This window comes from Pleurodeles waltl, chromosome 3_1 (genome assembly GCF_031143425.1).
Source record: "Pleurodeles waltl isolate 20211129_DDA chromosome 3_1, aPleWal1.hap1.20221129, whole genome shotgun sequence".
In the NCBI taxonomy this organism is placed as follows: Eukaryota; Metazoa; Chordata; class Amphibia; order Caudata; family Salamandridae; genus Pleurodeles; species Pleurodeles waltl.
Window position 1 is genome coordinate 1839877449 of NC_090440.1, and position 11306 is coordinate 1839888754.

General features: G+C 41.1%; 1 protein-coding gene across 2 annotated transcripts; it reads left to right on the plus strand.

Moving 5' to 3' along the window:
- The first annotated feature begins 3869 nt into the window (after window positions 1-3869).
- Window positions 3870-11087, plus strand: LOC138285669 (gamma-crystallin M2-like). Of its 2 annotated transcripts, XM_069225928.1 has the most exons (3): window positions 3870-3911; window positions 6983-7225; window positions 10754-11087. In XM_069225928.1, the coding sequence occupies exons 1-3, from the start codon at window positions 3903-3905 to the stop codon at window positions 11024-11026; spliced, it is 525 nt and encodes a 174-aa protein (XP_069082029.1). In that variant the 5' UTR covers window positions 3870-3902; the 3' UTR covers window positions 11027-11087. The 2 variants fall into 2 exon arrangements, with proteins under 2 accessions (XP_069082029.1, XP_069082028.1); XM_069225927.1 differs by lacking the exon at window positions 3870-3911 and having other exon boundaries at window positions 6968-7225.
- The last annotated feature ends 219 nt before the right edge of the window (window positions 11088-11306 follow it).

An 11306-nucleotide genomic window follows, 5' to 3' on the forward strand; every position in this document is an offset into this window, starting at 1 on the left:
CCCAGTTCTAATGACCAAGAAAAGTTGTTTCTCCCGTCAACCAGCTTATCTCTCCACCTCTCGCTATACTTCTCCAAGTCCTCAGGTTGTTCTGCCATCAATAATGAATAGATTGACCTGATTGCTATGTTAGATTGAACCAAAATGTCATTGAACAATTGATTACTTCCGAATCCCTGCACCCCCCTGTTTTTTTCCCCAGGAAGTCTCGTATCTGTAAATATTTGAAAAAATCCCTTCGCTCTAAGCCAAACTGCTCTTGGAGATCCCCAAACGCCTTAACCCCGAAATTGTCGAAAAGGTCCCCTAGCCTCTCTATGCCTAGGGAGGCCCAATTTGCCATATAACTATCCTTAAATATTTCAGGAAGCAGTGGGTTATTCTTTATTACGGTATAATAATTATATCTACCAAGCTCTTTCTTTTTTCGCCATAGTCGCCAACATTTATAAGCCGCCTCTAGTACCTTATATCGAGCTTTCTTATAATATCCAGGTTCATGAAATGTTACCAAGCAGCCATAGGCTGCTGTTCCTACCTGCTGTTCATAAATATTAGGACAGTCCTCTACCTCGGTTCCTTCTTTCTTGGCCCCCCATAATGGGCGCATATACTGAAAAGCTGCCGCCATTTGGTATAATTTTATGTTTGGTAAGGACCACCCCCCCTTTCTCGTGGTAGAGACATAAATTTACTTGCTTTTCTACACTTGCCATATGCCCAGATAAATCTCATGACCACCCGATCTATCTTCTCAAATCTAAGTTTTTAGAGCTCAGCGGTACAGCACGAAACATATACAACAGTTTAGGGAGAAGGATAATTTTAACCATGTTGCACCTCCCCATTATAGTAATATGTAGATTATTCCATCTGCACATATCCTTTCTGGCTTTCGCGAGTATTGGATCTAAATTCAGATTAATAATCTCTCCTACTTTTGATGTAATATCAATACCCAGATACACTGCATGATCAACCCTCCGGCTGTCCTGGGTATTCGTGTATTTATTAGTCAATAACTGCGTTTTAGTTCTATTTAGCAGGTATCCGGAGAACCTTCCAAATTTCCTCGTCACCTCTTCAACCTCTTTTAGCGCCAAATCTGGAGTGGGAGTTAGAATAGCTATGTGGTCCGCATATGCTAGGACTTTTGTATCCCATCCATGCCCACGTATCGGTGGAATCCTGCTGTTCTCTTCCAACTGTCTGAGCAGGGGATCTATATATAAAGCAAACAGCAGCGGAGAACATGGACATCCCTGCCTGGTACCTCTCCTCACCTGGATACACTCGGATTGCCCTCCCATTAGTTGTATTCTCACTCCCGGTGACCTATATAAAGCCCTTACCGCTAAGTAAATTTCTTCCCAAGACCATAATGCTCCATTACATGCCACAAGTATTTCCAGTTCACCCGATCAAATGCCTTCTCTGCATCTAATAATGTGACTGCCATGGGCTCTTCTGCCACTTCTGTAGCATCGAAGAGCATAACAACTCTTCGAATATGATCAGTAGTATCTCTACCCAGAACGAACCCATGTTGTCTAGGTATTACTAATTTCTTACTAATTTCTTAATCACCGAAGATAATCGGGCGGGTTTCTCACCCCCGTCTCTGTATCCCGTGCTATGCAGTCGCGGACGTGGTGCCGACTGCAACCTCGGGATCCCGGGTGGGCAGGGCAGACGAGCCTCGTCTCACAGTTACAAGGCAGCCATGTTGCTCCGTGCGCTGTGACCCTCTGAAACCCAACATTCTAATGCTAATCTGAGGTTAGTGAGCTGTTTCCTCATGCAAATGAACTGATGTTAATCTGCATGCTGAATAAATGTATTATATATCTCTTTCTCATATATTGCTGCTATTAATGAGTGTTTTCGCTTTTGAGATTATTGTTCTTGTTGCTTTGTTTAAACTAAGATTGTTTAGGACATATTGGCCAGCCTGTGATGTTTCTTTACTTGTACCATTTGTTGTTGAGACTAATTTTCATGACCTTAGCTTTGTTAATATAGGGAAATAAACTTTTTTTAATTGATACTAAAATGTGTAGTTATTGGTGGTTAAATTGGTCATGGTGGATTCTTTACTGACTCTTTGGTGATTGTTATTAGTTAATGATGTTGTGTTATGTGACACCTAAAAATATTAATTTAAACGAGTCAAAAGGTTCAAAAGGTTCATTTACCTTATAGCTGCGTCTGCTTACTATTATCATGACAAATTAAATAAACCAAGGAAGTGTTCACAACAGTGCTTAATGCAACAAACGTAGGCGGTCACTTCTGTAAATATAGTCGGTTACTGCGTGCTGGAGTTGATGCCTTTAAATATGTCCTAAATGTTTTTGATTAGAGATCAAAACACTGGCCTCCATTCCGAACAAACGTTTTCATGTTTCTCTCATCACCAGTGTCGCAATGATCATCCTCAATCTGGTGTATGAGGATAATCCTTTATTCAAACCCAGCAGGTACAAACACAAGAGGTGGACGTTTAATCCCAACTCTACTTTTCCTTCTTTATCACCGATAACCGTCCACTCAGCTTAAAAGATAACATTCTCCCACTTAGTATTACATTCCGAACATTCCAGTGTAGTACATGAGCATCAAATGTTCTATATTCCATTACCACAGTTGGCGCTGGAAGCCAAGCAGAACAAGACAGCAACTCGGGAGCTATACACAAGAGGCTCTGCATCACTGATAAACTGGGTCTGGTTATTAGGAAAGCTAATTGCTGAATGGGAATAGAGATATATACTCAGTAACCTGAAGCCCATCTCCCCATCTCAGTTAAGGGATAAAGAGCGGATAATTTCACGGCTCTGGAAGAAGTCAGAAGACTCCTTCCACAAGCACCTCAAGTGTCAATTTTGCTGACAGGTGGAAGGACCACAATATTACATAGATTTAAGACGCAGGACGCTGTGTTACACCTGGAGCACATTACATCTAAATTCATTTGAGGAAGCGAAATGATTACTGCCTCATGCTAATTGCACTGCACGGAGATCTGATGTATGATTCCAGATTTCAATTATGTCTTTGGTCAAATTGTAGTTGATAGCTGCTATCTACAGATGTGCAACTAGTCAGGTGCCATGCAAAGGACGGCCATATATCTTGTCTTACAGGCTGTCCCTATGCCCTACGCACTAGTGTCCTGCTGGGCAGTGCCTATAAGCGAATGTGGACACTTTCCGCTTTGTGCATATTCAGATGAGGACACTAGCACCGACCAACAGGTAATATTATTTAAAAAAAATCTGAAGGTGAATATGCAGGATCAAATTTGTAATAATAGTCAGCTGTATATGACTCTGTGGCAGCATTTTTTATGATTCAACACTGGTTTGTGGTGATCTGTCGTGAGCACTCATTCCACAGTAGGTATGACCTAGTAATTGCACATTTAAGAAATTTTACATATGCCAATCAATTATTTTTTTTCTGCTGGTGACTTGCAGAACATTCAGATTGTTTTTAATTTGTTCATCTCTTATTCTGTGGCCACGATTGCAGAAGTCCTACTAGAGGGCACTGACAAAAACTTTTGCATTTTAGCTTTCTCTACCTCGCTCTGCTCCCCGACGTTTCACTCGAACTAATGCATGAATCAGCAGGTGTGGGACCCTGGTTTAGCCGACAATTCAAAAGTTCATTCTTTGCTGTGGATGACCCTTGACCCTTCTGGTCGTGTTACAATGAAGCTAGTAGAACGACAAAAGGAGCTCCCCATACCAAAACGTATTTGAAAAAAAAACCTATACGTTTTGCTTCATCAGCAGAAAATACTCTTTGTTGAACTTGCACCCCCCTCCCTCAGAAGAGTATATAACGTTTGTTACCTGTCTGTCCTGAATTATACCGGCTGAACGACAGCAGTCACCATGGGAAAGGTAGGACCACGGCTTCTGTAACATTCTCTGTGTAACCACTTCTGAGCTTTCATTTTCTATATCTCTATATGTCCACATAAAGAACCGTTGGAAACTACAGACTGATCAGGTGTGCTCAGCTTATTACGCACAACATTTTGATATATTTAATTGGACCACATTAAAAAACACGGCATCCATGCTGGTCAGCTTCGGGCTCCACAAGTATCTTCTTTTGGTGAGAAAAATCAGCAAGTGGAATTTAGAATGTGTGCAGTTAAGCCGAGACATAGATGATTTTATTTGTATTACTTTTGATACAGATTACGATAGGGTGCCTTTCTTTCTAAGTTTTCAAAACAGACCTGAATGAAAACTACATAGGTACATTGAATGAGTGGTTTAACTGTACAGAGGAAGGGTCATAACATTCTGGAGTTAATTTTGGTGGTAATTCAGATTGTGGGGGTAGTCAAAGGAGACAACTGTTGACAGGACAGAAGGCTGAACCCTAACCCTATGAACGAAGGCTGTCTGGGTAGTGCCAACCCAAGCAGCCAAAGGCTATGCCTGGAATAGTGCTTTCAGTAGGAATATAGGAGCTCAGGTACTCGTTACCAGAGTACCTGCTTGCTACTAAGAAGTGCTGATGCTCTTCCGTTCGAAGTATTGCACGAGTACAGAGAAGTGCTGGTATACCCCCTTCAAGCTAACAATGTTCAGGTACTCAGTACCAGACAGTACCTGCCAGTCTTAAGCACTGGCCTGGAATAGGAAGAACTACGACAACTGTCTCGAAAGATAAGACAATGACATAACTTGCGCCCAGTTTCAGTGCCGAGTTAAAATGGAGCAGGAGTGGGAGCGACCAAGAAGGGGGTGGGGGGTCCGTAGGCAGCAGTAAAGGGAATGGGGACCAGAGGATGCTGAGTGAACGCAAATATCCAAATGAAAACAAAACAGAGGGGCAACTGGAGTGAAACAGAATAATACAGGACACCAGCTGAGTGAGGCTAAAGGATGGAGTGTGTATGAAGTGGGCCGGCTGCACGTCCTACCGAGACCCTCATGTACCCTCGGCTAGGGCAGACTTGGAAGCATTGTTGTATTACATGTCTTATCCTTATGAGTCTCAGAAAATGACGCATCTATAGCAATCCTCTCTAAATCAGACAGGCCGGTGCTGCATGTTGCGTTTTAGTGCTGCGTACTGAGGGAGAGGGTGGTGTCCATCATTTTATTAGACAGCATTAACATTTTTTGCAAGCGTGATGTTTCTTTTAGCTGTTTCTGAATAACAATTGCAAGACTAGAGGAGAAAAAAGATGGTGAAGAAAAGAGGTTTTTAGAGGGCAATGGTACAATGTGAGATAAAAAAAGTCCAGCATTAGAGCCTTAGGACTTTAATATCTTTTGAGTATTGTAAAAGCTCATTTGTTGGGCTTACATTTTCTGCAAAGTTAAAACCACCATGGGTCAGATTTGCATTTACTGTCCTTTTTCAAAAAAGGCTCAAAGATTTAGGGAAACAACATTTAAGCATTAAAGGTGAATACAAGTAACAATTGGTAGGTTTTTGTAGTCTTATCTTTTATAGATAATATTAAGCATTCCAATTGGTTTTGGTGGAGTTGGTCAGGTTTTAGAAGAGTGTTTCGAAGAATAATGTACAAAACAGGATACTCATCTATTATGGAAATACTTATGTTGTGATATATTATTATTGAGAACTTGTTTTACTCCTTCCCTTTGCTGGAAAATAGAAATGGCCCTGTTGACATATGTGGTGTTTTCATGATCTAGTGGCCTTGGGCATATATGAACTCTTGCTTTTCCAAAGGGCATACATACTATTGGGTACTGGTCTTACAAGCCTATCTAGTGTGTGTCTCCAGTAGCAATAGGACACATTGCTTTTCTTAAAACAGGGGTATCCACCGTGCAGGCAGGAGGTATGGATCTGTAAAATTCAGAATAGCCTCATAAAATAACTGTTTACACAATTTATATAAATCAAACTCTTTTACATTATTAGTGAGTATCCTAAATCGTTGGAAAGAATCTGGGTCTAAATATGATACTCAAGGCTAAAAGGACCTTGAATTGTACCCCATTTACAGTCAGCCAAGCTCCCCTTCATCCATCTCAGGATGTGCAGAAATCTAAGTTTATTAACAGGAAATTAATACAGAAACTTTGCGGGCTCTTCCTGTATATAGTCCATATGCATCATTCAGCCAAGACCATGACAATGGATGATCTCTCCTGATGTGACGGTTTTCATGCCTTTCTATATTTTCCTAAATCCTTAATGAATTGATTGGCAAGACCCTGAAAACTCAGCCCTGAATACAGTCTCACTCTGTGGCCAAGGAGGACCCCTGTAAAAATGATTTTGAGTTCTTGCTATTTGCGTTCATTGGTGGAGAAGTGGCTCAGCTAGATTATTATTCACTAGTCTGGTGGGATTACTCTTGTGGAGTAGCAACTTTACCTTTCCTTTATAAATTTAAAAATCTTTTCTTCTGAGAGAGTTTTCAGTTAACTGTACAGTTGGACTTTGTTTGGTACATATGCAGCCAAGGCACATGCCTTTTAGGGCATCACTTGTTAGCAAGTATCCCGATAACATGTACATGATTATGCTGTTGAATCTTGCTCTGGTTATATATGTGAAATAATTGCTGGCGATAGGGTGGTGTTTACCGCCCTAAACATAAGACCATGGTATGCTGTTGTAATTTTGTGAAACAACGTCCTCTGTATTGAAATTTACAGAAAAAATACAATATGAAGAGAAACCATTTTACTTTCTTAAGCTAGTTGTGGTAAACATGATGACTCCATATGTGAATGGGTTTGCTTGTTTCTTAAAGCATTTTGCTCCACAAATTCCCCTTCAGAAACAGAGTCCCCATATGCAGTCACTGGCATAGATCTATGACAATTACTGCATTCTGTGAAAGAGTAAACATGTAAAAAAGGAGACCACCACACCGTGCTGAAAAAGTATGCGTACTGTTGACATTTATGTTATTCTCAGTGTGGTTAGTAGTATACGCCATGGACTGAATGTTATGTCTTCACTGCAGATCACCTTCTACGAGGACAAGAACTATGGGGGGCGCTCATACGAGTGCAACTCTGACTGTTCCGACCTGAACTCTTACTTCAGCCGCTGCAATTCTCTCCGAGTCCACAGTGGTTGCTGGATGCTCTATGAGCACCCAAATTACTTGGGGCGCCAGTACTACCTGAGAAGGGGGGAGTACCCCGACTACCAACGATGGATGGGATACAATGACTCCATTAGGTCCTGCAGGATGATCCCAGAGGTAAGCCCTGTTATATATTTCCATTTTGAAAATCCCAATCATTTAAAATATGCTTGAGGAGTACTTGTTTTGTATTTAAAAAAGTATTTAACACACAGATATGAAAAGGATGCAAATAAAGCTAAGAAAATACGTTTCGTCTATGGTCTTTCAATGAATAGGATAGCCCATTTATTCCCTCCAGTTTTCATTCAAGCATCACGTTGTATTGTGAAGTACACTGCCATGAGAATGAGTGGCTCGCCAGCACTCTCCCTATTTGTGAGGGTGTCACTGACAGGGTAGCACGGTGTAGTAGTGTAAGATGAATGTACATTACCTGAGCTTCCACATTCAATTATTCCCACAGCTGAGTTGGGCTAAGACTACTGGTTCTCTCGGTATCGCTAATGTAAGTGATCTCACACTGGGCCTTTAGTCTGCTAGAGGTGTTTTAGGATTCAGTGGGATTAACACTAATGCAATACATTTAAGAGATGAATAGGGTCTTGGGAAAGGTTACACATCATTTTTCTAGACTAAGTTTCACTAGAAGTGCGGGGCAGGTATGAAGATATAATAAATCACAAGAAAAGTAGTGTACATTTTTTATCATTAAGGAAAGCAAATTTAAAGTATGTAAAATAGCTGTATTGAGATAAAGTGCATCATAATCACTAATAACTGTGAAAAAACCCCAAAAGTTATAAGTGGAAAAAAAACCAGAAAGATTAGTTTAAAAAATGTCCGTGCCAACTTCATGGCCCAGTCAAAAGCTTCCTAAAGACTTGAGACAAGAAAATAGCTAATACCATAGGTTTTGATTGCTAATGCCTGTCTTACAGAAAAGTAGAGCAGGGCCCCAATGATGAGCATAAGGTTAATCGCTAATTCTCAATGCCAGTGTACTGGCATAACACTCCTAGAAGCTTTTACTCGGGAGTATCAATAGCGAAGCAGATGCAGTGGAACTGGGACCTACTGGCCAGTAACTGTGGCTGTATTTTGCTACTCACCCAGTAGACGGGACATGAGGGGCTATCTACCATGCTTGCACCAGGGCCTACATCGTTCTAGGTATGCTACTGCCAGTGGCAGCTGGTGATCACTGACAGTGGTGGAGTGCAGCATCTGCCAGGAGTTCACCCTATTTGCTTTAAAATGTGCGTCACTGATACTCATTCACTCTCAAATGCAATCTCATTCCCCTCACTCTCACATTCTCTCATGTACTCATTCTCACTCATACTCACTCTCACTCACTGTTACTCACTTACAAATATACTAACAAATACTCATACTTTCACACTCACTGGCCCTAGGCCTGGTGAAACTGCACCTGCTGCACCATGGATATCTCCACCCTTGGCTCACTTCCACTCCCTGTCACAATCTCCAGACACTCTCAATTCATCACTCACTTCTTCATACTAATTTTCACTTATTCGCACACTCAAACTCAGATTCTCACTCACTTTCATTCACATTGACACTTGCAAACATACTAACACTAACTTTCACTCATTCCCATCCAGTTTCAATCACTCACAAGCACCCCGTGAAACACATAGATACATTAACAGAGAAACAATTTTTATTTACCTCGCTTCCTTTGCTGCAGAGCAGGAATCTGGTGTTGGACACTGGAACCTTCAAGCCATGATTCCTAATGAGGAGCCAACCAGCTCTTCTTGGTAGAACTGGAAGCAAAGCCCTATCAGAAGCTGGAACAGAGTTGAAGATCCTGCTTTTACTGCTCTGTGTTGCTCCTCGTTGTCCTCAGAGATGCACTGATGTGAGCCCTGACCGCCACATATTAGCTGATATACTGTGCTCCCTGAGGCGTGTGCACTATGTCTGCTAAATAAAATGGATTGTGCCTGTGTGAGTGGACCATAATTGAACTTCAGCCCTCAGACATGCACAATCCAGACATCCACCTACACAGTGTTGTTTTTTAACAGCACTCTGTGGCTCGATCATAGTTCGGCACTCTCAACACCTCTCATCCCCTCTCAGCCTCAGAAGGCTGACCTGCACACAAGCAGTGTTCATGAAAACACAAAAGTTGTGTATTCATGAACACTGTTAAATTAAATAATGCACAGTGTCAGGATTCGAAGAGGCAAAGTGCAGGAAGTGGGGCCTCACTGGAGGTAGGGGAGCTGAGCCCTGGAGCCCCTGCCAAGGAGCCACCAGCGCATTTCTGAAGCATGGCAGTCTCTCAGGTAGGCATAGTTTTATGCCATCTGAAATGTGGACGAGTTTGAACAGCTTGGAACGTTATTGCAAAATCCGTCAGGTTTGAAAACCCTTAAAAAAAGCGAATCATGGATTGTCCTGGGTTTAACTACCACCCATCTTTTCAAAATAGGCACCAGACGCTTTCATGATATTCGCTTACCTATATGCCTAATCTCACATGACACACCTTCTGACTCCTACAAATGGCTTTCCTTGCCAAAGTGCTTTCCTTCCTCTTTATCCGCCCAGTTGATGACTTGTGGAAACACACACTGGGGTCCTGTGGTTGTGCACAGAGACTTTCCACATCATTCCTCATCTCGAAGTTTATGTCTTATTATTCAGATAACAAATGGTAGCAAAGGCTTGTAAAGTGGCGAAAGAAGGGTAAACTTCATTTTAATCCGCAAAGAAGAAATGACAATTTACACAACTTTTACATTGTAAAGGTATTATACGACTGCCAATGAATGGTTACTTATGACACACTGAGTATTTAAAAAAAAAGCTTGTAACTGTTACTAGTTAAGTCTTCAGTGTTAAAACTTGGTGCGTTTGGGATTTTCTGAAAATAAGACTGCAGCTACTTCCTGAAATGTGGGAAGGAACTGGCCAGTCTCAGAGCTACTTACACAGTGGTGCCACGTAGATGCCTATTTGCAAGTTGAAATATGGCTAATTAATACTAAGACAGGCTAGGAAAATCTTAAGGTTTCCAGGAAAAGTTACAGTCTCTCCCCATTGAAAATGTAAAATAGCTTTTTACAATTACATGGGCAGCAGGTGGAAGCTCTATCTACACACAGACTTTAGTCAGCATTGTGAATTGCATTGAGAATTTGTTGAAAAAACTAAATCACAGGATGTAGGATAAATCTCATAATTGTAAATGTTCTGGAGGAACAGCACAGAACCAATAGATCTCCTTTACACTGTTTGGAAGGTCCCTCCAGCATTGTTTGTACATAACAGATTGCGTATGATGATCTGGAACACTTCACAATTCTAATGTAAATGTAGAAATAGATGGGTCCAGGCGATTGGTCGACCTTTTGCCTTTCTGAGGGATTTCACCCAGGTCTGCTGGTGCATGAGCATTGAACCCCTTTTTCTGTATGATAAAGTTGTATCTCAAGGTTTAGGAAAACACCATCAGTACGTAGGACAAGAAGCAAGTAGTTCAGTCTAGGGCACATCAAAAAGATGAAGGCGATGAATGACACATAGCAAATATCCAACAAAAGCATTGACAAGACCACTCAATAACTTTATTGTGTTTCATTTTTTATTACTTTGCTAATACAGCACCGAGGATCTTTCAGAATCAGGCTGTATGAGAGAAGCAACTTCGGAGGCCAGATGATGGATTTTACAGATGACTGCCCAAATGTTTATGATCGGTTCAACTTCAATGACATCCACTCCTGCCAAGTAAATGATGGGCATTGGATCTTCTATGAAGAGCCCAACTGCATGGGACGTCAGTACTATATGAGACCCGGAGACTACAGGCAATATAGTGACTGGGGTGCAGCCAGCCCCAGGGTTGGCTCCTTCAGACGAGTAAAATATATGTAATGTCCTTACAAAATAATCGCCTATTTCAATTTAATATTGAAAAACACTTAATAAAATTCATTCTTATTAAAAAAAAAAGTCTGTCTATGAAAAAATGACCAATATTGAAAATATATTCACTTTTATTTGAAACACAAGCAGCATTTGGCACACACAATTATGGTCTTACTCTTTTTACAGAAGAGTTCCTTGTATGGGTCTGTGATGGTATGAGATCAGTGTGTTTAGTCTGTAATTTTCAAAGAATTATGGCTGTAAGTTACATTTTAACAACCAGAAG

Coding starts and splice junctions, on each gene's coding strand:
- LOC138285669 (XM_069225927.1), top strand. CDS start 6,968: ATGTCTTCACTGCAGATCACCTTCTACGAGGACAAGAACTATGGGGGG. Junction 7,226..10,753: donor CCTGCAGGATGATCCCAGAG/GTAAGCCCTGTT, acceptor TTGCTAATACAG/CACCGAGGATCTTTCAGAAT.